General features: G+C 48.0%; 1 protein-coding gene across 1 annotated transcript in view; it reads right to left on the bottom strand.

Annotated features, from left to right (window-relative positions):
• Positions 1 to 27,293, bottom strand: part of NTAN1 (N-terminal asparagine amidase) — a 366,637-nt gene that overhangs the window by 275,007 nt on the left and 64,337 nt on the right. Inside the window, exon 5 of the mRNA XM_086941444.1 lies at positions 19,041 to 19,114. Within this exon, the coding sequence (XP_086797570.1) occupies positions 19,041 to 19,114 (74 nt within the window). The remainder of the gene's footprint in view (positions 1 to 19,040; positions 19,115 to 27,293) is intronic.

Genomic DNA, 27,293 nt, shown 5'->3' with positions numbered 1-27,293 from the left:
AACCGGATTCCCAGACATCCAACAGCCCGATCCACAGTCCCTGCAAAGCTGAAACCCGTGGAGGCGACGAGAGACGTGGGACCGGCCATCTTGAAAAGTCTGCGACCTACTAACTGTGCAGCCCCCGAGGCCTCCTCAAAGCTGTGCATTGGGGATTTAGAAGCCACAGCCCCGAGCAGCATCTGCACCAAAGATCAGCCCTGCACCCTTCACGAGTTCTGCGTGGGGCCCTTTTGCATTTCCCTGCTCGACGCGTCTGCCCGGTCACTTCCCCTTTGGCTAGTGGCCATCTTGGTGACGATCTTTTGAATCTACACCGTTGGTCTGGTTGCTCCAGACTGGCCCTTGCTTCCCTCAAAAGAAGCAGCCCCTCAGACCTTGCTGGTCTGAGTAAGAAGCCTACTTCGTATCCTGCGTGGGTTGCCTTTGCCAAGGCTTGTTGACTCCAATCCTGAAGCTGACACCGCCGACAGCGAAAGCCTTCGTGGGACAGTCCGTGCCTGTCTCCTGGTCGTCGTCGACGCCTCCTGGTCCACGTGGCTGCAGTGACATGCTTCCCATCAGCATCTGATTGCTTCGAGACATCGCCTGGTTCCTTCCTGGTCACTGGCTAGTGACCCAGACTCTGTCCCCTCTGCTTTCAGGTCCTCTACATCTTCGATCCACCCTTGGATCCACCCGAACTCTTCTGTCCCGGCTGCCTGCAGCATCTTTTCTCCAAGGCTCCATAGAACTCCACGACGAAACCCGTCACACTTTGGGACCTATGCACCCGCTTTCTGTGGGTTAGGTAACGCAAGTACTGCGGTGCTCCTGTAAAGAGTAACTCTCCTAGTGTCCTAGTTTCAAGTGCCAGTCCAGTCGGAAGACTCCCAAACCTTTAACTTTCTATCTTTACGCACCCATTGACTTCTATGTGTGCACACGTGTGCTTTTAGACACTGCACACGCATCCCGTGGGCCTCCTGCTCCCTAACCATTGTTAGCCCAGTGTAGCCCCAGCGATTCCCAAGGCCCTAGGCCTTACCATTGCTCGTGATGTGGTACTTATACCACTTTTTTAGTATTAAGTTACTTGTTATGCGCTTGTGCCTCTGTGCTCATAAAGAGTTCAGGAGATTGCTTTAGAAATAAATACATATATATTTTGAATATATTATATATCCTGTGTGGTGTCCTTTCATTTGGTATTAAAGGGATTGCATATGGTAAAACAGCTGGCTTCATATGCCCTCTTGAGTTTAGCCTAAGACTGCTTTGTCCATGCTACCCCTAGTATAGCTGGTCTATAAGGTTGACTTTACAACCATCACCATAAGGGTTGTTTGGACTGGTGCAAGGTGCTCACTAGAATAGAGAACATCATATACCAGGCCAACTTCTCACAGGGCAGTCCTCTGGAAGCAGGGCAGACCTTCTTCTATAGTATCCACAAGTCAAGGAGTGTACTGAAGAGTGGGTCTGAGGGTCCTATTTTTAAACATGGTGCCAGCTTTGAAGTGGGAGAAACTTATAGAGTTCTCCCCCATAGATGGTCTGGGAATTACCTCCCTCCCTGCCCAGTTCCCAGGATGTCTGTGGTGACAAAAATCTAGTGTAAAGTTATTTGTCAGTGTGCTGAGGTAGGTCATTTGAAATGTAAGTGGTGTTGTGCAAAGCTGCGCCCTCTGATCCTGGCATGATGGCCCATACTACCATCACCTAGTCTTCTTTTGTGGCACTGTCTGGAAGGAATACACAGAGGCAAACATCCAACTACAGCTAGTCATGTGACCCAGGATCTAGTCTGCAAGCACCAAATGTTTAGGACAAGAAAATGCAAACATTTTAAAAATGGCGTTTTCATAATTATGACTTATAATCTGACTTTACCATTAAAGAGGGTTTCAAAATACAATGCATTAGACAATAAACATGAACTTTTTACCTATTTTCAAACAAAAGTGATCACTTATCAAAAATAATATTGTAAACCAATGTTATCCTATGAGAAAGGTAGGCTTTGCAGTAGAGAAAAACTATTTGAAGAGTTTTTCACTACCAGGACATGTAAATGTAAAACTTAAAAGTACGTGTCCAGATTTCTAAATAGGCTGCAATATGCCATAAGGGCTGTTTAAGGCCTACCACAGGGGTGAATTATATGTTTTAAAAAGTAGTTAAAAAGAAAGGTTTAGACCTGGCCAAGGGTTTATTTTGTCAGGACGCAATGGCAGTTTAAAACTGCATACAGGCTGCAACGGCAGGCCTGAAACATGTTTTAAATGAGCCACTTAAGTGTGTAGTGCAATAAGTGCTGCATCCCTAATCCGTGTATTTAATTTATTTACAGGCACTGGGTACATACAGTAGCACTTCGCTATGGATTTACAAGTAAATTAAATGTGCCAATAAAGTGAAATACAATTTTACCATGTTTAAAGGAGTGAGCACAACACTTTAGCACTGGTTAGCAAAATGCGCACAGAGTCCTAAATCCAACGAAAACTAATTTTAGCAACCTGGAGGAGAGAAAGCAAAATGTTTGAGGGAAGACCATTCTAAAGGCTGCAAGGTCTAAAAGTTAGATATAATTCTAAGCACTTCAAGATGAGTGTCTTCTAAATCTCTAAGGGTTTGAAGTTGAATGTTGTGAATGAATGTTTTTAAGTGCTGCCGATAGATCTACTAAAATGCAGTAGGCCAGAGTGACCGCCATTAAGCATTTGTGATATATAAAATTTAGCTTTTAGTGCCAATGTCTGCTCTAAAAAAACTGAGTAATCCAGAGGGTATTTGGCTATTTCAGACTATGAAAACTGGCAAGGGTCAGCAAAGTATTTAGAATTTGGAGATTAGTTCTGCTATTAATAAACTCTGTGAGATCTCAAAGTAAGAGCAGCTGTTTGGGGGGTTTCTATACAAAACTGTATAATGAGGTTTTTGATGAAGAAAACAGAGTGTTTTGTTAGGTTTATTTTTGTATAGAGTATGCTAGTACTTTTTCCACATTTTCAGGAGCTTTGACAGAGAAGGGGGTGGGGGGATTAGTAACAGATTATATAATTTTCAAACGCTATTGGTGATTATTGTGTTTGTTATACTACATTTTTGGTGCTTTTCTTTGCTTGATATATTTGTAAAGTGAAGTAAATTGAAATAAATTGATCTCACTCAAATATACATGTTTCTTGCAAAAATTCGTAATTGCATGAAGACTTTTAAGTTTAGATATACAGGACTTTGTAGCACAATATGTTCGATTGGTCTCAGAGCAAAAGAGAAAGGAGAAAGGAGAAAGAGTGGCTTGTAACTTCAATGAAAGATTCCCTAATGGAGAACAAGTATTACAGGTAAACAATATATCTTCTCATTCACTGATCGTCATAAGCTATCAATAAGGTAGCAAGTCTTGCAAGGATAGTAGAATGAAACAGATTCCAGGGCTGAGATGCCGGATTTTCTCTGAGTCGATGCAGTTGTGTCTCAAAAAGGTCATTTCTGAGGCATAGAAAAAAAGTCCCTCTTTTGAAGGATATACTCTTGCTTCTAGATTTTCCAACAACTCCCTCAGATAATGAATGGCCTGAAATAGCATCAGCTTTGACTTTGCGCAGTTGAAAAGAAAACCTAGGTTGTGGTGAATGAAGACCTTGCAATGTTGCAGTGAATTTTTTTTTTTTATAAAGACCTTTATTTTGTGGTATCGCCGACCGTCAAAGTAAATAGACATTGCATTTCCACTTTACAGTACACAAAACATCGTGAGGGCCCAATGGGCAATACTTGAGAACACTGTACACAGCCAGAGTGCCGGCATCCCGGAGGCCCGGCGGCGCAAAGTGATGGAACAAATCAATATACGCCAGTCATATCTCACCCTGAAAAGCCTCATCTTTGCAATTAAACAGTCGGCATTCATACAGTGCGAATAGAACGTTGCGGTCTTGCAACAACACAAAAGAAAAAACCAGAAAGGAAACTACCCCTGAACAACCCCAAGGCCCTCCCCGTTTGCTATCGAGTGCATTGATGGAGTCTCTGTCATCCTCCCTAAGCTAATAATGTTGGTTGCGCCCTCAGTGTGTGTCATAACCACCCACCACCCATGTTACCTTCTAGTCCGCGTCACTCCCAGCCCGTCTCCCCGGTGTAGTATACGCACCCCCCCTTCTCCCACCTCCTAAACTCAAACCTTCAGTTCTCCTCATGTGGTAGTTGTCCCAGTTCCAAACCATCGCCCAACTCCCGAGCCTGGAGCTCGTCGACGTCTGACGTGTCAGAGCTGTCCCCCTCCCCCTTGTGTAGGTATTCCTTGTAGAGGTCCCAGAAGGATTTCGGCCTGCTTTTGGGCGGCAGCAGTTCGCTGTACAATTCCGTTTGGGTGCAGCAGTATTGGAGGTCCCTGAGCCATCTCGTTTTGGTAGGGAGTGGTCCACGCATCCAGCACGTTGCCACAACTCTTCAGGCCAATAGCATCGCCACATCCACTATCCTGCGCAACGAAGGGGCCAGTGGCTTGGAGAAGCCCAGCAGTGCAAGCGACGGGGATCTCTGCAGCGTCTCCCCCAGTATCCTGTCTAGCTCCGCAAATACCTCCTCCCAGAAGGAGCTTTCCCCTGGGCATAGCCAGGCCATATGAAAGAAATCAGCGACCTGGGCTCGACAGCGCTCACACTCCGAGGATGCACGTAGGCCATAGCGATGTAGCCGCTCGGGGGTGTAATACACCCTCTGCAGAAATTTAAAATGCACTAGTCGGTGCCTGCCATTAAGAGAAACTTTACGAGTGTTGGCGCAGCAATAGCGCCACATAGCATCATCTATGGGGGCCTGGAGATCTGCTTCCCACGCCGCTATAGGAGCAAAGGTAGGCAATGTTTGGTGCTAGATTCCTAGCTTGTTGACTATTGAGACCAGTTTTGTAGGCGTTTTAGTCTTAATAACATACGTCAATTCAGGGATCTCCTCAGGTTCCTTCAGCGAGGGGCCTAGTATGTCCCGGCAGGCCGATCGGAGCCTGTGGTACTGGAACCTTTGTAGCAGCGAGGGAGCCGGGGTGGTAGGGGGGAGTTGTTCCCAGGTTTTCAGAGTACCCTCAAAGAACAAGTCCTCCATATTCAGTATGCCAAGGGCTCTTAGGGCCTCTATTACTCCCTTCTCGTTAAGCGGGTCTAGCCATAGGGCCCAGGCCACCGGCATTTGTGGGGAGTACATCAATTCACATCCTCGCTCCCACATCAGTGCATGCCACGCGTGGTTGGTCGCCTTGAGCGAGTCCATCTGTCCGACCGCTCGGTCCGCTGGGAGACAGATCGTGGCTGGCAGGGGGAGCGGGTCAGCAAACAGCCGCTCTAGAATGAGATGCGGCGTACGTGCATCTCCGTGGATCCATGAGTGTAAGTGTATCGCCTGCGCCACTCGATAGTAGCGCTCCAGGTCTGGCGCCCCCAGTCCCCCCATCTCGCATGGGAGTGTCAGTGTCGCCCATTTGACTCGAGGTTGTTTCCCGCCCCAGGCCAGCCTGACTAGGACCTGTGTTAGTCGTTTAAAGAAGACCTTCGACAGCACTACCGGGATGTTAACGAAGAGGAAGAGGAACCGGGGCAGCACTATCATTTTTATGATGGCAATCCTGCCTAATAGTGAAAGCGGGAGTCTGATCCAGACGTCCACATCGTCCACTAGTTTGTTAAACGCGACACCGTAGCTGTCCCGTATCAGGATCTCGGGGTCCGTGTGTAGGCGGATGCCCAGGTATCTGACCGAGTCGTCTGTCCATTGCAGGGGATATTCCATATCGAATGGCCTCGTGACTGGGGTCAGGGGGAAGGCGATGGACATGTCCCAGTTCACTCTAAGTCCGGAAAGCGCTCCAAACCGGACCACTTCTCTGAGTATCGAGGTCAAGTTGGCTTCTGGGTCACGGACGTACAGTAAAGTGTCGTCGGCGTATGTCGAGATACCCATTTTGTAGGTAGGGAAACTAACACCCTCCAGGCTATGGTATTCCCGCATGGCACATGCTAGTGGCTCCGCTACCAGCGCATACAGCAGTGGCGACAAGGGGCATCCCTGTCGGGTTCCCCTACTGATGTGTATAGGCTCTGAAACTCTGTCTCCTATCCGAAGACGGGCCGAGGGGTGGTGGTAAAGTGCCCCTATCCTCTGCAAGAACGGTTCTCCCAGTCCCAGTTTTCGCAACACTCTGATAATGAACGGCCATTCGACGGAGTCGAACGCCTTTTCCATATCCAGGAAAATCGCCAGAGCGCGATTCTCCTGTTTAACATGCTGTATCGTACCCAGTACCGTTCGAATGTTATAAGTTAGATTCCGGCTAGGGACGAAACCAGATTGCTCCGGTGCCACGAGGTCGGGGACCAGTAAAGCTAGCCGGTTGGCCAGCACCTTGGCGTACAATTTCGCGTCTACGTTCAGTAAGCTGAGCGGTCTGTACGAGCCACAGAGATCAGGGGGTTTCCCCGGTTTTGGGATCGTAACCAGCAAAGCTTCCCGCATGGAGAGTGGCATCTCGCCATCTTCGCAGACGGAGTCGAAGAGGGTTATCAGGTGTGGGAGTAGGAGATCTTTGAACGCTTTGTAAAAGCCTACCGTGAGACCGTCGGAGCCCGGGGCGCTACCCGACCTCATGCTGCCTAGGGCATCTAATATCTCGTCTTCGTGGAACGGGGCCATCAGAAATTCCCGGTCTGAGTTCTTGAGGAACGGCATCGAGATGTATTCCAGGTATTCGTCGATTTCTGTTTCCGCACCCCCCGCCTTGGAACGATAGAGTTCCGTGTAGTAGCGCCTAAACGTCTCCAGAATCTGGTCTTCCTCAGCTACCCTATCACCCTCCGGGGTCTGCAGTTCTTCTATCACCAAAGGTCTCCGGGAGCCCTTGACCATGCGGGCCAACAACGCCCCCGGTCTCTCCCCCTCCCCGTATGCTCGAGCAGTGGCGTACTTGCCCATGAAAAGGACCTCTCTGTCCGCAAGTGCGTTGTAGTCCGTCAGCAAAGACGGCAGCGCCTGCCCCACATCACTACCGGAAGCTGCCAGCTGTCGTTTCTCTAAGTCCGCAAGCTTTGTTTCTAAGTCGGAGAGTTCCCGCCTAATAGTGCGTAAAACGCTAGAGTGTTTGGACATGGCCATTCCCCTAATATATACTTTGAAGGCTTCCCATATCGTAAAGAAATTATCAACCGAATTAATATTGGTGGCGAAGTATCGTTCTATGTCTTCCGCCATCTCCCCACGGAAGGCGTCGTCTAGCAGCGCATAGGGTGGGAAACGCCAAGTGTAGGGCGGGATCCCCTTCCTGGCAGTGGAGAGATGGATCAGGACTGGGGAGTGATCTGAAAGTGTGCGTGGGAGTATCTCACACGAGCTGATACCGCCAAGGATCGAAGAGGAGGCCAGCCAGTAGTCTATTCTAGTATGTATGTTGTGATAGGCCGAGTAGTGTGTGAATCCGCCCTGCATAGGGTGTTTGTCCCGCCACACATCCACTAGGTCCAGCTTTGTCATCTCTGCTCTCATATAGACAGCAGATGCTACCGGCCTTCGAGCTGGGCCCGTGGAGCGATCCTTGGTAGGGTCACATACAAAGTTGAAGTCCCCCCCCCACAACATTTTGGAGTGTGTGTGTGTCCAACACGTGGCCGACAGGGCGGCATAAAATTCCGGATTATCATGATTGGGACCATAAACATTCACTAATAACAGATCCAGTCCTCTCCCCGCACATCTAGCAATTACATATCTACCCTCTGCGTCCACATGTACCGGGGTCAGTTTCAATCTCGAGGAGGGGTTAGCCCAGATAATCACGCCACGGGCGTGAGTGGTGAAGCCCGCTGCCACTATATTGCCCGCCAACCCTCTAGTCTGCAACAGCTTACTTCGGACGGGTAGGTGTGTTTCTTGCAATAGGGCCACATCTACATGATGTCTGTGGAGAAAGCTCAAAACCTTTCTCAGCTTGCGGTGGTCATTTAGCCCTCGCACATTCCAGGTCATCAGGTTTAGCGTGTGACGGGCCTGTGGGCGCCCAGACATTACAGCAGCAGACATCGCAATATACAACATATCATAGTGACTCCAGAGGCAGGGAAAATACAATAACCCGGGGCATCAGTTCCTATGGTGGCCAGCCAGCCACTCCATTCATATGCATTTACTCCAATCCTGTTCCTCATAGCAAACCACGGGCCTTCCAACATCTCAACAACAACAATCCCCCCAAATCAAACCCCAGACCCCTCCCCCCTGTTCCCTCCTCACCCACAGCTGACCACCCCCAACCCGGCCAGACAGAGCCCCCCACGATTCCCCATCAACCCAAAAACCTCAGTCTGTTAGGCCATACGAGTCCCAACTCCCTGGGGAGTGTCACAGCCAAAAGCACAGGGGCAAAGCGTGCCGAGGTTGCACAGAACCACCAACGGTTTCAAAGTTTATCACCAGCTCTGCACCTCAGCCCAGCCCCAAAGTGTTCCAGTGCCTTACTCGAAGTTCCCCCATTCCCCTGTTCCCCCCAAACCCGACCCCGTTGTCAATTCTCGATACGCCTTTTCATCACTTGTAGACATCCCCTGTATCTCCAGGTTAGTGCGCACTGCAGTTCAGTTTCTTCTCCCATCCAACCTCAAGTGTCCCCAGATGTGTCTAACTTACAGCTCACCTTATAGGGATGCGTATTGTCCGCATGATAGCGAGTCTAGCTTCACCACCCGCAAAGGGGAGCAATATATATTGGGTGCGACATCTCAGTCCTGTTCCTCCAAGTTCGAAGCTGCCCCCGAATCTTCTCTGTGGTGCTGTCGGTGTTCCTTGCGCTCTCTAGCCCACGTCTTCAGAGACTTCTGCAGCTCCTTGGGGTCCGTGAAGAAATACGATTTCCCACCAGTGTTAATTCTCAGTTTGGCCGGGTAAAGCATCGCATAGTCGAGTCCCAACTCGCGCAGCTGTTTCTTATGTGGTATAAATTGACGGCGCTCCTCTTGCACTTTGGCCGTGAAATCGGGGTACAGCGATATGTCCATGCCTTCCATCTGCAGTTTTCCTTTTTCCCTAGCCAACCGCAAAGCCGTGTCTCTGTCCCTGTAATTCAGGAGCTTTGCTATGATGGGACGAGGAGGCGCGCCAGGCTGTGGTTGAGGGCCTAAAGTGCGATGCGCTCGCTCCACGATGAACATTGGGGAGAAGGCCTCCTCCCCCAGCAGTACCTTCAGCAAGTTCTCGACGTAGAGCTCCATTTTGCCAGTCCGAGTTGATTCTGCCACTCCCGTTATACGAATGTTCGATCTGCGTGAGCGCGCTTCTAAATCTTCAGCTTTGTCACGGATCACTTGCAGCAGCCTGCCGAATTGCTGTCGGTCCTTGTCCCATTCGGACTGCGCCTCCTCGGCCTCCGTGAGGCGTCTCTCCGCCATATCCAGGCGCTCCGCATGCTTGTCTACTCTTTCCGCCATGCGGTCCATGCGGTATGACAAAGCGTCTATCTTGGAGCCCACCGCCTCGATGCTGTTCTGGATGCCCTTCTCCATCGCTGCCAGCAGGTCCCGAAGTTCTGCAGGAGCCGCTGTTGCCGTTGCCCCTTTAGGGGAGGCCTCCGGCGCCGGTAGCTCAGACCCCTTAGGCCTTCGGCGTTCAAACGATAGTTTGGCCTGCGCTGTATCGTTTTTCCCCATGTTGTCCTCCCAGTGCAGTGGGGCTCTGTCCCTGAGAAACCACCTCGTCACAGTCTAGGCAGGGCCGTGGGAGAAGTGCCCCAATCGCCCCTTCACCACCCCCGTCAGCCGTGCTGGCGTTAGTGGAGCAGGCGAGTCAAAATGGCGGACACGTTATGGGTGCCGCCGCTGCTGTGCGTCCTGTTCTGGCCACCGCGCTCCGCAGATCTGTGCTAGCCCCTCCGGGTTCGCAGCTGACAGTACCTTTTCAGCAGTAGTGCCGCAACTCGTGGGCTCCCAGGTAGCTCAGGGTATGCTCGCGGACGGAGTGATCCCCAAGCCTCCGCCCTCCGTGCTGTCTCGCCGCTGTGTCCACCTTGCTCCGTCGCGGTGTCGCTGTGAGGGGGTGCCGTCTCGTTAGCCCTGGGGTGGTGCGTAGTGGCTGTGGGGGGGCTCCCGGGTGTCCAGGTGGCAGCGCACCGAACTCAGCGCTGATCGCCCCGTCTCCTCCAGTGTCCGGAGCCGCACGTCGGGTGACGTCGTTCGGCCTGCTCCGCAGGACAGTCCGCGGCTTCAGGCCTGGTCCGCAACCGCTCTCCCCCGCGGATCTTCGCCGCGTTTCCTCTGCAGCTAGCGACTGCTCCGGCCCACTCTGTCAGGTCCGGGGGTGCCGGGGGTCACAGGGTCCAGCACACAGCTATACTGGCACTCGACAGGATAGTTTATCAGGATATTTTAGGGGCTTAGGCGAGGAGCCGAAAGCTCACACGTCCGCCATCGACACTGGCTAGCTCCGCCCCCCTGTTGCAGTGAATTATGGTGAGATGAGCCTGTGGGTTGGAAGTCAATAAAGTATAGCGTAACTGTTGGACATAGCCTTTATTTGCCTTCTTCCAACTACTTTTGGCTGAATTCCCATGTGTTCGCTTTAGGACTCTGTCCACTTATCCACTGCTAACCAGCGCTAAAGAGCTTGTGCTCTCTCCTTAAATCATGGTAGAACAGGCTTATACCCACTTGGCATATTTAATTTGCTTATAAGAACCTAGTAAAGTGAACTATGTGTGCCCAGGGCCTGTTAATTAAATGTTACTAGTGGGTCTGCAGTGATTATTGTGCCACCCACTTAAGTAGCCCTTTAGACATGTCTCAGGCCTGCCATTGCCATTACAGAGTCTGTGTGTGCAAGCCCAAACCTTACTTTTTAATACATATAAGTCACCCCTAGGTTAGGCCCTGGACAGCCCATAGGGCATGGAGCAATGTATTTAAAAAGTAGGATATGTACTTTTAAGTTTTACATGTCCTGGTAAGGAAAAACTCTTACATTCGTTTTTCACTACTGCAAGGTCTATCTCTCCCATAGGACAACACTGTAATTACCTTATTACCTTTTAAAAGTGCAATTTCCAAATGGGAAGAGATAACCAGTTCATGACTGGTGTCGCTGGAGTCCAAATTTAAAATCCTAATTCATGGCGACCTCAGATTAAAAATTACAATTCTGAAAATGCCAGTTTTCAAAAGTTGCCATTTTCTTACAATAGCCATTTGGTGCCTACAGCCTGTCTCTGGTCACATGGCTGGGTGTAGCAGGCAGTTGGGCTTTGTGTGTTCCTCCTAAACAGCCACACACAATTGGAGCTTAGGTGTGACTGGATGGTCCATCATTGGCAGAATGGGAGGGAGGAGCTGGGCCCAGCCTAACGGACACCAGAATAGGCTGTGTTCTGTCTCCACAAAAGGGATGCATATCCCCCTCCCCTGTAGTGAGTCTGGAGCCAAGGCCAGGAAGGCAGAGCATCTGTACACTTCAAATGCAAGCCTCTAGAAGCTTCTTCTCACTTCAAAGGTACAACTGTGAATAAAAGAAGGCCCTCAGAAAGCACAACTTCAGTACAATTCTGGACCTGTGAATTTCCTGCCAGGAAGTAGGATTGCACTCTGCTGGACTCATGCATTGCTGTGCCAACCCCTTGCCTGGATGAGAAGCACTGCATCTGCATCTCTAGAACTCAGAGTGACTCCAAGGGCTAATTGGCTGACCTCCTGATCTGATGCCTCAGGGACAAAATAGGCTTCTAACAACCTTGCATCTGCACCTGGACTCTGCCATCTGTGAACCTACCCTGCCAAGTGGTGACACCCCAGTTCTGGACCCTTGGAAGTGGGCTTAAGGTGTTTTACCAGACTCTGTGGATGGAGCAGAACTGACGCATCTCCTCTGCTGTGCCGCGCAACCTAGAGCAGAACCGACGCATCTCTGCTGCTGAGTGGAGTGGACCCATCGTAAAGACCCTAATTGCTGCGGCAACCCAAAACGCCTTTGGAACTGCCACTGCACTAGGCATCTTCGGTGCAGGCTCTCGCATCCCTCAACGGCAGCCTCTAATACGACGCCGGACTCTACATCGTAGTCTCACAGATCTTCAGAACCGATGCATCCCCCTAAATGTGCGCTGCATCCTCTGCACCAGATTACTCAACCCAAGCGCCATCGATGAGATCCTTGATGACGAAATAGGCCCTTGCATCGCAGCCTCACCACATCTCGGAACTGATGCATCACTTTGGCTGTGCGACGCATCTTCCCCGTGAATCCTTGCAAAGTTCTGCAAACCAGGACTTAAGGTAGCTTGTTCTGTGGACTTAACTTGGTCCCTGTAGCCAGCTCACGCTCCATTGCAGTCGCCCTAAACTTGTGACTTTGTCCCGGTCCAGTGCAACCAGATATTCACAGTTGGTTCTTTGTGCTTTCTGGCACTATTTTATCTAAAACTTTAAAATTCAATATCTTCATTTCTAGTAATTGGTTTTTTGTCATTTCGGTCTTTGTTTTAAGTTACTAAATGTTGCTCTATTTTTCTAAGCTGGTGTGAGATTTTTTGTGGAGTGTTTTCACAGTGTTACTGTTTGAAGTGTTGGACAAATAATTTTACATTATCTTTGAGTTAAGCTTGACTAACTCCCTGCCAAGCTACCCGGGGATTGAGCCCAGGTTAATTTGGGGGTTGCTTGTGCTTTACCCCGATTAGGATTGTGGTTTCTGCTTGTCCAGGGCTCACACCATGCAATGTTGCAGTGCATTCTGAGGAGGTGAGCCTGTGAAGTGTATTATAATATTTTGCCACTAATGCTAATCAATTGAAGAAGGCCTGTAGGCCTCATTACAAGCCAAACAGAACTTTGCATTGTAACAATCTTAATCTACCACAAATATGAGTAAATAACAATTGTTCTGGGCAAACTGAATATGGATGTCTATCCCCTGAATGTCTGTGTTGCACATTCAATCTCCTTGAAGGAGATAAAGACAAGTTTTGTGGAGTTCTAGATCCTGAATGGGTCTATCTTTATTCATGTGTTCACTAATTTTAAAATGAGAACGGTGTCAAATTTTTGCTTGGTTCCCTTTTTTAAACAGAAAGTAACAGCAATAAATTCCTGAGACCCTCTGCAAGGTCTGTTTTTCCAGAAGGATGATGACTTCTGGTTGTGATGTTTCTTGATAGTTTCTTGATAGTAACAGACTCTCTTTTGAGTTGGTGGAGCAAATGAGGTAACTTGTTATTGTCCAAAATGGTCATGTTTGGAAGTTCAAGCACCAATCAGCCTCTTGAGAAGTTTTTCCATTTTGTAGATGACTACTGATGCTTACGCCTACCGGAGGGGCAGATAGAGAAGGTGCTCAGGGGACGATAAGTCACTGGTTGTCCCAAGTCAGAGGCTTCCTTTTCCCCTTCTCGTTCAACACTATCGATAAAGCCTTATCGCCTGTTTTTGCAGTGGGGGCACAAGGGTCTTCAACACTTTGCTGGAAATAGTGGTGCTCTTGAGAATTATAGTAGTTTTTCCTATTTTCTTTCTTCATTTCTAAGCCCAGTCCATTGAATGTTTCCATTCTGCATGTAATTCCCTGCGTTCTGCTAACAGAGTGACTTTGAAAAGGGTTTTGCAAGAACAATGAGTTTATTATTTTCTCTGCTAGCCAAGGGGAACATCTCACTGCCAAAAGATGGCAATAGCCATATGTAGCTAGATTAGATGAGCTATCCACACTGCTAATAATCTGTTAAATGAAATTGTTTAGTTAAGAGAAATTTTCAGAAATCTTCTCTTCTATCTCGAGGATGATCATCAGCAAATAATTGACAGGAGTCCCAAAACAAACTTGTCAGGCTTCCTGACAAAGCTGTTGCACAAGCAGCATTCACCGATATACTCAATACCCCACAAGCCATCCAGCCAAAGTAATCCAGACTCTTACTCTCGTTGTAAAGAGGGACTGGTAACAAGGGAACAGTAGAACAGATCTTCCTAGCTGCAGAAATAATAACCAAGTGCTACTGTGAATCCAATCTAAGGAGATATGGGTACTACTCAGAAGGCTTTTATTTATTCTTGATGCCTGAAAAGAGCTGTAGGAGTAAGGAATTGTTTCATAACTACTCAATCAGGCCAGGTATGAGTGGTACTGTAGGCTTTCAAGTAAAGTTCCTCTTCAAGCTGTTATGATTGGACAGCATATTCTAATATTTGAAGATGAAGTTGCAGATATATAATGATCTAGATCTAGGAGTGCAAGCTCTTACAAGACAATGCAATCTCATACAAAGGTGTCTTGATCGGGTACGTCTTGAAGTACGATGTCTCTGTGAAGTGCATAATCTCCATCTTTAAAGTAGCTTGCCGTTTCAGAGGAGTAACTCCTATTGGAGCAGTTTACACCAGGATACGGCGATGTAACCACCTCTTATAAACAAGTGATTGAGGAGAGGGTGGAACTGCAGGAACAGTTGACTCTGATGGAGTCAAAGGTGGAGATTAAAGGCACTACTTGAGTAGGTGAGTATTCTCTTAAGTATTCCAAGACCAAAGTTACCTGGATTTAAGTTTCTTTAACCAAGATACTCAAGGAGGGAAAGATTTGCTCAATACAGTGTATTTCTACATCGAGTGAATTTTGAACATTCAAGAGCCTTCAATGCTGATAGTCTGCAGAGTGATTCTGTATTAAATCGGCTCTTAATGTTGAGAAAGTAGCCACCAAATCTGTGTCTGAATTAACTAACCTAGACGTCGAGCAGAAGCGCCATACTTGTAGTACAAAATCCCTTCATGTATCTCCCTATGGATGAGATCTCAGACGTAGTCAGAGATGAGGTAGGAGGAGCCCCTTTTCCATGCTCTCCTGACCGTTCAAATGCTTCCATTTGCCTGGGTTCTTTTTTCTGCATGTAGTGCAGTCAAATTATCTCCCAGTCCTTCAGTTAATAATAGGTATATCCACGCGGTAAAATGAGATTTAAGCAGGCAGATGCAACTTTCATTGCCTTCTTGGGACCACAGGAGGGGAACTTCATACATAAACAAGGCATTTTGTGAAGACTGAAGATATTTTCTGCAAGGAATTGCAGGAAAAAAGGCCTCCAAACTTCGAAGATGTCATGCAAAATTCCAGTTGCCCTGATCATAGGTGGTGAAGAGCCACGTTTCACACGTAAAAAGGATATTTAGGTTGTGAAGTGCAATGAAGTAACTAAACCAATTTCACCTCTGTCTTGTAGTCAATAGTGGACACATTCTAACCGGAGTGATTTGAGTGGACTGGGGGGAGAGGGGGGGGGGGGGGAATGGCTACACTGAGGTGACTTATTTGTGGGGATGTTTATAAAACTGTGTGAAGTGGAGGTGGGTGTGTGTTATGTTTCTGCGTACAAAAAACCTGTGGCAGAAAACTGGTATTCAGTATGTTTGTGGAAACATGAGGCAAATGAAGACTTGCCTGAGTTTGGTAAAGGTTACGAATGAGTCTTTACAGAGATGGCACATTTCACACAATTGCAATGGAGTCAGAGATGACAGCTGTAATGCAATGTAAGTCATCTTGGTGAAAGACAAAGGTGAGAAGGGCAACAAGAACGAAAACTACTTAATGGGCCTTCAGAAACCATGCACCAGATAATGCTGAGCCAAATTCGATTCTGTGACAACGTGTAGTCGTAGTTGTGCAGCATTGCGGAGAGCATATTAAACCTTAGAAGATCCTTATGTGGGGCAAAAGACTGTAGCCCTGCCATTTTTTCTTTAAAACTAAGCCAGAACTTAAAGGACAAACTTCTGTGCATCAATAATCCTGCACTATAATGTGATGATACAAAATAGCCATTAGGAAAATTCCACAGCTTTGAGAGGACACTATTCACATGGCACATCCAAATACACAAAACACTGAAGTGCTAAAGTTGGCCTTGGACACACTTTAATGTAGTGCCATGGCTTTGAGTTCTGTGAGGAAGAAACATTGGAAGAGTTGTCCCAGAAACCAAAAGACTCTGCACATTAGCAGATTTTTTTCATTGGGGCCATGGAAACAAATTCAATAACTGGTGTCAGAAGTTGTGGTTTGCTGCCTGGTGATATGTAGCAGGGGACATCATAATACTAATAACTATATTTGTTATGCACTTATAAGTAAACAGCATTTTAGAATTACTAATAAACAGTGTACTCACATTATTAACAGTGAAAGGGTAAAAGGCTGAGTTGGCTTTGCTAGAACCTGAACTTTGGACTCAATTAAACTGCGGTTTAGAATGTGATGTACCTGTGTGGGGTGGAGTAGTATTTTTCAAAGTATTTTCTATGGGTGCTGGTAGGGTGGTGGTTGTTGATGGTGTTGATGTTGAGTGAGGTGCTTATTGGTATATGAAAGTTGGCTTGGTTCGTCATTAGTAAAGAGAGGTGCAATGGGAGTATATTAAGTGGTGTTAAAAAAGTTGTCTGTAGTGCATGAGGTACAGAAATGTGCTTGAAAATGTGTATGTATGTCTGTCAATGCAACTAAAAGTGGCAGTTTTGCAATAGAGTGTGATTTCCATGGACACAAGTTCTAAATGACGTTTCAGATGTATCATGGTCAGGACTGTCAAGATTATAGATTATTAGTGTCAGTGATCCAGAATTGGGTGTTAGTTGCTCAGGCGAGGTCATCAGCCATCAAGAGCTCTCAAAGCAATACTGCAGTAGTTAGCTTAGCACAGAGTAATTGATAAAGCAGCAGAGTGATGTGCCATGCTTTCAGGTCTTTGCAGAATGTGAAATGATCTAGTATTTTCCTGAATCCAGGAGACAGAGGGCTAAGTAGGACGATGTTGCACGTTGCAGAGGCTGAGAAAGCCCATCTCAAAACAGTTGCACAAGCCAAACCAATGGATGGCGGAATCAAGTGATATCACAATTCTCTTTTTTAATTCGGCTCCATTCTTTTTTTATTTTTCGTGTGCATGTTTTAATAACTTTTCACTTTGCAGTTCATATTTCAAATTCACAAGCTCCCATCATAATAGCTTAATGGCACCATGGCAGTCAAACCCAAGGAGCCCATCAAACAGTTAAGTCAACAATAACTGCAGTAACCCACCCACCAACCCAGAGCAGAAATTCCGAAAGATAATACATCTATTTAATACAACTAAAGAAAAAAACATTTCCATACTCAAAATACGGAGTAGTACAAACTTTAGTAACACGGCCAGTTTACTCATGGGGGTGTGTGCATATCAAGAATTGGCCATTCAGAAAACCCTCCTATATATCCTACCCTCTTAGCAATAGGCGTAGAGCAATACTTCCAGTTCTGATCTGCCTTATTTTTATCTTTTCCCTCTAAGGGGTGATTACAATGTCATCTGGAAACTCTTTCGACCAAATCATTTTCGGAATCGTTTCCAAACGAATCAGGTTCTGCGATTCCAACTGAACGGTTACTATGCCTCCGGACATCATTCGGTCAGACTCGCACTGACTTCAATGGGAGCCTGTGCTCCGAACAAGAACACAGGCTCCCATTAACTAAAGGGGTGGTTGGGGAAAATCTTGCACCCTATTGCAGTCACACCATGGTGCCTGCCACACTACGCATGCATGGGAAAGGGGGACCCATGGGTGTCCCAACGGGCCCGATTCAGAGGGCCCCGGCCGGGTAAAGGGGGGCTGCTACGGGCCCCCAAAGTCGGATTCAGACAGTCGATCCGTGTTGACACAACCGATTCGGAAAGGCAGTCCGAATCGGACATCATAATCGCTCAGCTGGAAATGCGTTCCGTAGACCACTACAATTTGACTCCAACCGACTCGGTTACTCTGAATGCCTTTCCGAGTCGGACAGTTCGACTGCTTTCCAGCCATCGTAATCGGTTGTAGGGAAAAGTGTCCGAGTCGGTCAGAAAGACGAGTTCCGAATCGGATTTGGACTAATCGAATGCCATTCTGAGCCTTTCCTAACGACATCGTAATTGACTGTCAGAAACCCTCCCAACGGCTCACTGATTCACCCACTTTCCCTAGCCCTTTAATAGCACGTAAGTTGCGTATTTCTGCATTCACTTCAAATCATCTTTCAGCCAGAGCTTACATTCAGGCGTGGTGAGTGCCACTACTTGCTATGTTCCTCTTGACCTGCACTAATGAGAGATCTACAAATCTGCACACATTCTTTAGCGTTTCGAAAGTCTTAGAAACACACAGAAGGATCTAGTGGCTTCATCTTCCCCGGAAAAATCCACAACCAATGAAAAATATATCTGCATCTGTAAGAATTCCCACACCATAACATAAAATCTGCCTCTTTTTGTGACATCTTCAGCAGAGGTCAGGTGACCCAGCAAACAATTGAGCAATAGGGATCTTCTGACAGGACGAATGTCTGTTGTAAGTAATTTATCTACCTGTAAAGTGATAGCACAATTAAGCAGTCAACGAGGAGTCATCCTCGAAGACACTACTAGTTAGAGAGATAGTCAAGAACTAGCAAGCAGTTATTTTGGATCTGAGCAAGAGCCCATGGATGAATGTGGCATAATTGAGTGACATCACAGAGTAACAATGAACAACAGTGTCTGCTTCAGGACATCGTACTACTCAAAGAAATGATGGACGGAATGCTGAATAAATCATACTTTCACCCCCAGTCAAGAGATCTGGGTTAAATCCATCGTTCTTTTGCTCACCGTGCCACCCCAGTTAAGACCCAGCCATATGCAAATCCGTCCAGTTCAGAATAAGAATAAAATAACAGTGACCTGTTTGGGAAATTTAGACGTTGAGGCCCAGTGATAATCAATCGTTTATGCAGAGGTTAGGCAGCACTAAACAAATGTATAACCTGACATGTGGACACTTATTTGATAAAACACGTGAGCTTATGTAAGTATCAATACTGTGGAAGAAATTGTTTCACACGTGGATTTCCACTGTGTTTTCACAGACAGGACACCAGAGGAACTCTTTGACCTGCTATCATCATAGCTTAATTCACTGCTGCTCAAACCCAGAGATAAAGCTTATTGTTTTAGAGGAGAGTTAAAAAAAATATAAACTTACTAAGAAGCTGACTAGTTAGTTTTTGAGATAACCGCCTATCATCAATGAAACCTCCAACTAGGTGCACTTCCAGCCTAGCAAACAGAGATGAAATTGTGTTAAATTGTAATCAAGCAAACATGTTTAGGTAACTTGCTTTAATACATACATACAATAATCCATTCAATAATCTAAAGAAATTAGCAATTATAAATTGTTTATAAATTACACATTATAGAAGATGAAAATCTTTTATGATTGGAATTGATATTTTCTTTATAAACTGTGATCAATGAAGTCATCCCCCACTTGGCTCAGTCTGCTGGGCCATGTGCTTATTATTGAGGTCAGGGCAGCTCCTCCCCTCTGAAGGCAGTTCACTAACTTGTAATCCAGGTATGTCCTTAGAAACTGGACGTATCAATGGTACTATGCTTCTTCACAGCCACAAAGGAAATATCAGCACAAGGTATCCTGTTTCTAGGACATAACTCTCCTTATTTCTGCTGGTGTGTAAAAGGGCACCGGGAAGACGCCAAGAGCTAACCAGAACTGCAAGAAAAATATCTGGACTGAATGTGAATTATAGACAAAAATCCAGATGTTAATGAAGCGAATATGCAGTTTGCGTGGTTCAGGACCAGGGACTGCTTTAAGGACAAGGGAGGTAGAATGGCCTTAAGCCTGAGACAGGGAAAAATCAGTTTGAAGAATAAGAGATGTGTCCCCAAGAGGACATCATGCACACACTCTCTCGATATGTGCTACACGTAAGCATGACAATATGCAATGGGAAGTGACTGACATGAATTATGGCTGAATGAACAAGTTTGTGTTCGCAGGAAATTAGCAGACCCTTCACCTGGTGTACAGGTAAAAGGTGCTCATCAGTGGTGTAGGAAGCTGGGTTTCCGTTGCAGTAACCCCCCCCCCCCCCCCACTTGTTGTCAGATTTCTGATGCACTTTGACTTGATGTACCCTGGCTCCCTGCTAATCAGGTTCCCTGGGCCAGTGTTCTTTCCCAAAACTAGCCACTTGCAAAAGATACCATGGGTTCCAAGGGCATTGTGACCAGGGAAGGCCTCTAAGTGCTGCAGCACATATTGTGCCACCCTTAAACTTCATGTACCTTACACACGCAGTGCCATTGCAGGCTCTTTGTGTTTTGGTGCAGAGAAAAGTGAAGAGCCGGCATGGCACACATTCCTGTGTGCCATGCCTACAACCCACTGCCGATGGCATAGGTCAGTCACCCCTCTAGCTGGGTGCACTATGCCACTGGTGAGGGTACAGGTGCCTAAGCCCTATAACCCTACAATGTATAAGTCTATTCTTAGACATTGTAAATATAGTAAAGCCATACAGAGTAAATGGTCTGGGAGTTGGTCATTACAAACTCCACAGCACCATAATGGCTTTACTGAATTCAGGGAATTTTGTTATCAAACTACTCAGCATAATAAGCCCACACTGATGCCAGTGTTGGATTTATTATACAATGCACTCAGATGGCATCTTAGAGATGCCCCCTGAACAACGACCAACCTCTGGTGGGTTCCCTGACTGGTAAACACCACCCTGCTACCACATGACATGTTTCTGGACCCGTGGGGTGGGAGCCTTCGCTCCCTGAGCCCAGAAACAAAGCCTTTCCTGGGCGGAAGTGGTCACGCCTCCCCCAGGCCAGGAAGAGCCATCCACGGCAAGGGAATTTCAAAGGCACCCTTCCAGTCCGCCCTCCTTTTCAGCAGGAAGAGAGGCAGGAAAAATTAGAACAGCCCAGAAGGTGTGCCTACCTCTGCCAACCCCACTCCTCATGTGGGGGAGGTGAGGTGCAGCCCACTCTTCAATGCAGCCCACTCTTCAGTGCCCGCCATCTTGCAAATGCCATGCACTCTCCAATCAGGAATAGGGGTTGTGTCCACTCCCCCACGTGGGGTGAGCACACCAGGGGTGTAGTCACCCTAAGATCAGTAGCCCTACTGACCTTGAGAACCCCAATATGCCCCCTAAATACAGTATTTAGGGGGCAGCACTGAACCAAGAAGACAGATTCCTGCAAACAACGAAGAAGAAGGACGAAAGAAGACGCCCAGCAGAGAAGACTGCAGAGAAGAACTGACTTGGGCCCAGTCCTAACGGCCCGTCTGCAGTTTCCAGAGATCCTGCGCTAAAATAATAATAATAATCCTGTATTTGTAAAGCGCACAGCTACCCGTAGGTTTCCCGGCGTTGGGGGCCGTCGGGAAGATTAAGCTAGCTATTGCCCAGAGTCACATGGTGATGGGCAGACCCCTGCCGCCGGTGCCGGGAATCGAACGGTGATCCCCAGCGTCCAGCGTCAGTCGTCCTGACCGCTGCGCCACACCTCTTCCAAAGTTGCCTTGTCCTGCAGCCAGCGATCTCCAGAACCCTGGGAGGACGGACAGTCTTCAACAAATACCGGATCTTTTGTGAACAGCAGCTCTGTTGAAAAGAAACTCCTAAGACAGACTTTGAGCCTGCTGAGGACAAAGAAACCCGATGCCTGGAAGCACCACTGCACTCAACGCCTACAGTCCGAGTCCGGTTGTCCCAGCGAGGTCCCTCAGCTCTCCAGATTCTGAATTTACCATGGGTTGAACCCTCCAGAACTCTGCGACATCGCCTGCAGTCTCTGCACGGAGACCCCACCAACCGCGAGTGGCCCAGTAATGTGAAATCCAACCTCATAAGACACCCCTGCATCCAGTTGCCCTGCTCCCTAGAGAAGAGAATCAGTGGTGCACCTACGTCCCTGAGCCATCCAACTTACCTGCCCGGCTGTTAGTTCCTCCTGGAAGTCTTCCTGGACCAAGACTGCAGCCAAAATCCCAAACCGGCAACCCCCATTGAATACAATGGGGCACCAGACGCCAAACCAGCACCCAGCACCCGACCACCCCTGTGCCGCTGTGGGTGCACCTTGTGTGCTAAATCGGATCCCCCTTTGCCCTGAGCCTAACACCAGCAGGGTTGCTCCCACAACCTTGTGACCTGCTCATGAGCAGCCACCAACCGGAGGCCCCCTATCCCTCATTGGATAACATTGGGCCTCAGCACTCTGCACCCGGAAGCCCTAGTGCCGCTGAGGGTGCTTTGAGAGTGCATCCTCGACCCTGGGGGAACCCTGGCTCTAACCCCAGAAACCCAACTCCTACAACCACGTACTTACCTGTAAACCAATAACTCAATTTCCTAGTAAAGGATTGATTTGACTGTTTTTCTTGAAAATTGTTTTATTTGTGGAGTTGGTTTGTATGAAACTCTAAGAAACTGAAAAATATACAAAGACTGTTTTACTTGCCTTTTCTCTAGGAAATGTCCCAATGTGATATCTAGGCATATCACACTGAGTAGAAAAAGTAATTAAAGCAATATGCTAAGAAATGAAAAGTGATCTAACAATAATTTCAACTATATTCAAAGCATTTACAAACCTGTAACAGAGTCATTTTCATTCAGCTTGCTTGTATTGTTAAACCTGCCTTAAAAATACCATTTACACTTACTTGTGTCAGTCTTCCTTGGTTCTAGGAAATAAATATTACTATATAATATTTTTATACAATCAAATTGTTCTGAGTTCAGTCTCGAGTATGTGACATAAATGTTTGCCTGAGTGTGTACAATAAATGCTTAGCACTACCGTCTGATAATGCCTTACTGCTCGCCAACACTACCACAAAGTGAGAGTAAGGTATTATCTACTTTACCTCTGCCTACCTTGGGGTTCCACTGGACTCTTTGGTATAGTATATACAGAGCCAGCTTCCTACAAGTGCATAATACATAATCTGACATTATTCATTGGTCTCTCTATAGGACAGTGAGGAACCAAGTGCCACACTTCATAAGAGTGAGATGCATTCCAAGTGCATGCCCAATCCTGCTAGTCTTCTACTCTGCAGAGAGCAATCCTAAGTATAATCAGTTAGCTCAAAGATTTCAAGAACATCCCAGGGAAAAATATGGGTTGAACCAGAAAAATAAAAAAATATATAGGATTAATTAATGCTAGATAAGGTGCAAACAGGATGCTTTTCCTGAGAAAAAAAATAGCTTCAAGTTCCAGTGGCTTGCAGAACCTTGATAGACAGATTACAAACCTGGTACATTTGATGAACTGATCCCTCGTGCCTATTAACAAAGAATAGCTCTAAAGGTTCACCTAAACATCGCAAAAACAACCTATAAGTGCACAGTGTAGATCTCAGAAGTCAAACTATTCCAACACATTTCAATCAAATGTTTCCTTCAAGACTATACTGCCCTAATCATGGACTGCATTCATCAAACCCTATACCATTCATCCCCACTTTCTTACAGATTACTGGCCACGTCTTGGATTATGTTTCTTTGCTATCAAAATGTTGGCAATAACTCATTAAGCGAATTTAGAGTTTTGGCAAAGGACTGATTTGGCCAGTCTTAAAACTGCAGACAATGTCAGCATTTACCAATCGTCACATTGAACAAACGGACTTGAAAAAATGCTAACCATGCAAGCACAAATTATAAGCTTAGGCTATTGTAAGTGACGATTACAACAAACCTCAGCTTTTCTAAATGTACAATTCACTGTGAAAACCCAAATGCACCAACCTCCCCTTAACAGGAGCTTTGCAACCAATTCTAGTCCTTTTAATCCTGTTAATCAAAATTCAAAACTCAGGAAGTGGGGCGCGTGGCTTGCAGCCGAGGGGAATGGTCGCACTCTAAGGCGGCTCCTCGGCCCTCGCTGGTAAACTGCCTTCGATCCTGCGCTACTGCCCCCATAATACCCAGGATCGACTAACAATACATTGCTGCCTCTCTGGGCGCTCCCGCCTGGTCCCTGCTGCTCGCTGGGTCGCCCTAAACTGCTGCGACCGGATTCTGACGATCGGACCTTCCTCAGCCCAAGATGGCGGCTGCAGCCGTCTCGCGTCCTGCACTACCCTCCGGGGCTGCCCCGCACGCCAGAGGATCCTGAATTTCGGTGAGCTGCCCCGCCGAGTCTTGGGTTGGCGATTCCCCACCTTTGCCGAACACTCATGCCCTGTTAGCTCCCACCGGTGAGGCGAGGTGCAGTAAACAACGGCCTCCACCACCCGCTCGGCGCCAGCACCTAGGCGAGTCCCCGGCTTTGGGCCTACCGCCGGGGACCACTGTACTGCAACTGCTGCTGATGCTGTTTCTCCCACTCTGATGAGGAGCGACTGCGCATACGGCCTCGACATCCGGCCCACCTTTCCCCCCCGACCTGCTTCGACTGGCTGACTTTATAGCACCATCGAGGCTCACAGCATCGCTGTGACCCACTACTCTGGACCCCATTTCGGCGCGCTTTGCAAAGCACCTGCCTCTCCGTCTGCGCTCCGATTTGGTGCTCTTGTCCTCTGTGCCCGCTCTTACTGCTGGAGGCCCCCGAACAGGAGAAGGGCCCCCACGCTGTGGAGATTACTGCCTGTATGACTACCACTACTGCCCGGATGTGACTGAGTACTATTCTGCATCCTGCTTTGGTGGTGAAACAGGCATAACTATGAGTGGTTTTGCCCGACCCCCGTTCCTCACCGGTGGACAGATACTCGTTCTTGCGCCCCCCCCCCCCCCCCCCGAGCCCTGTGGATTCGCGGCCTCTCCCGGAACTGTGATCTCAGGAGGCACGGGGTACGCTTCCCCCCCCAGATATTAAGCGAGAGACTTCCCCTCCTCTCTCCTCCATCCGACAAGTGCGCCTTGCAGACTAGCGCCTTAACGACCCCCTGCAGGACCTGGGTCTCAGGATGGCCTCGGGTAAAGGAAATCGACCTCCCACCCAAAGGCAAATCAACAAGCTCTCATGGGGCTCCAAGGGGGAACCCAAAGACAATGCCCCAGAGGCTGCTCTCAAAACAGCGACTCCCCCTCCTATGGCGAGACCCCCCCACCCCACCCTGGACGATGTCATGGAAGCAATTGCGGGGGTCCGCTCCTCATTAGAGACTCGCATTGACTGCGTAAACATAGAAGTGACACTGTTGCGTGCAGACCTTCGTAAAATGGACTCCAAAGTGAAAGACATAGAAATTAAGACCCTGGCACTTGTTGACAATACCTCCACACTGCAACAGCAGGTAACTCAACTTCAGAAACAACAGCACCAAATGGAGATGCTCCTTGAGGATTATGAAGGACGCGCGTGGCGCAACAATCTCCGCATCCTGGGTGTTCCGGAGCGCCTTGAGGAGCCGGCCGCTGATCTCTTTGTGGAGAAACTGGTCCTGCAACACCTTCAACCGAAGCAACTCTCCAATTATTTCTCCATAGAAAGGGCTCATAGGGTCCCAGGGGGGAGACCGAAGCCGGGCGCTCCCCCCCGCCCTATCGTTGCCCGTGTATTCAATTTCCGTGACCGAGATGTCATCCTCCAGACGGCACGTTCGGGACCGTCCTTACAGATTGACAATGCACAGATCACGATCTTCCCGGACTTCACTATGAAAGTGCAGGCTCGTCGACAAAGCTTCCTGGAAGTGAAGAAGGCACTCCGTGCACAGTCCATTAAGTACTCCATGCTGTTTCCCGCGAAGCTCCGCATTGAATCAGATGGCAAGACCTGGTTTTTTGAGTCTCCTGCTGAAGTGTGGGACTGGCTTGAGGGATGGTGTCATTCGGCGACCACCCACGACCGGCGCGGAAAATCGGCGGACCGCTCTGACGATGTGGAGCCGCCTGAAAGTCAGGACCTGTTCGTGGACACTACACAAGGCGAGCAGTGACCCATAAGTTTCAGTCTGATCGAACTACTGGAACACTTTTTCTCTGAACCGACTGACTACATGCCGTTCGTGATGCTGCTCCTACTCACCATGGGGCTCCATGCTGGCCTCTTAAGTGTGAAACCGCCCTTCCATTGGTCCGTCACGACACCAGTGCTGCTGAGGCTTTCCAAGTTCGTCGGGCGGCTCTTAGCCACCATATCCTGTCTCCACGGAAGTGACCTCCTCGCAGCTTCAGGCTTCAGGAGGTTCCTCCGGATCACCGCTATGAACCGAACCCTGTATCTCGCTGACCTTCCACTCCGAATAACAGTCCACCTCGTACTCTGCAGCATGCCTGGACTCCTATATATCCTTTTGCTGGTCTTTTATACTTTTACATGTTGCTCTAACTGTTATCCTCAAGTGACCTGTGAACAATACTGTCCTAACAGCCTACTCTGAGGTATGACAGACTTACTTACCTAGTACCTTTGCAGGGGGGGTGAATTTCGGCCCTAGCAACCACTTATCGATACATTAAGAAGTGATGAATGTTATACCCGAGGAGGGGTGAAATGCCACAGACTGTGACCATCCTTCCCAGGTTAGTTGTCACATAGTGTCTATGTACACCGAGTGGCGCCTCAATAACGCTGTCCCTTGTCTGAACTAATATAGACGGGGCCCCTGGCGTGAGGCCAACCTGGGCCTACTTGTTAATAATTTCTACTATGTGAATGCTATCACTGATTTAAGCTGTTTGTAACCGCACTAGACGATATCATCCTGTCAATAGCTTGCGGGAGCACCCACGGCTCTCCACGCACCTCATCAATGTTTGGGTGGGCGACAGGCACTCTGCCTAGTTGGGGAGTGGATAGTTTCAAATCTGCGGGCAGGGAGGGGGGTTAGAGGGGGGGATGGTAAGGGGGGTGGGTTTGGGAGGGACGGAAGTTGTTGGTGAGTTGATGATGAAACTGGTATGGTTTCTGTTTTTGTTTCTTTTCATTCACTGCAGAGAATTCTTGACCATGGAGCATGTTACACAGCGAAACACACCCTCGCATAACAACTATTGCGACTTCTCAGACACGAGCCCAGCTGCACGACACCATATGCTTCTACAGAATACCCATTGCTCAGTGTCTGGATACACTGGGCCTCTTGAGTACTCCACCACAGGCCCTTCCTTGGCCGTCATTTCCTACAAAATACACTCGATGCCCCGAAAGCCACTGATCCGTGCACAATCGCTGTTCTTTAAGCCACCATGACACCCCCACTGATGACGTCCCTTTCCATCATGACGTGGAATGTTAACGGCCTAGGCAGCAGAATTAAAAGAGGGATAGTAATGCAATATCCTAAACGTCACACTCCAGACCTGGTTCTCCTCCAGGAAACACACCTGATGGGCAACGCATGCCAAGCACTACACCGGGGAGGCTATAAACTACTCTTACACGCAGGCTTCACCTCTGGATCCAGAGGGACCGAAATCCTGGTTCGGAGGAATGTGGCACTGAC

This window comes from Lissotriton vulgaris, chromosome 10 (genome assembly GCF_964263255.1).
Source record: "Lissotriton vulgaris chromosome 10, aLisVul1.2, whole genome shotgun sequence".
Classification (NCBI taxonomy): Eukaryota; Metazoa; Chordata; class Amphibia; order Caudata; family Salamandridae; genus Lissotriton; species Lissotriton vulgaris.
This window is presented reverse-complemented; position numbering and strand designations above follow the sequence as displayed.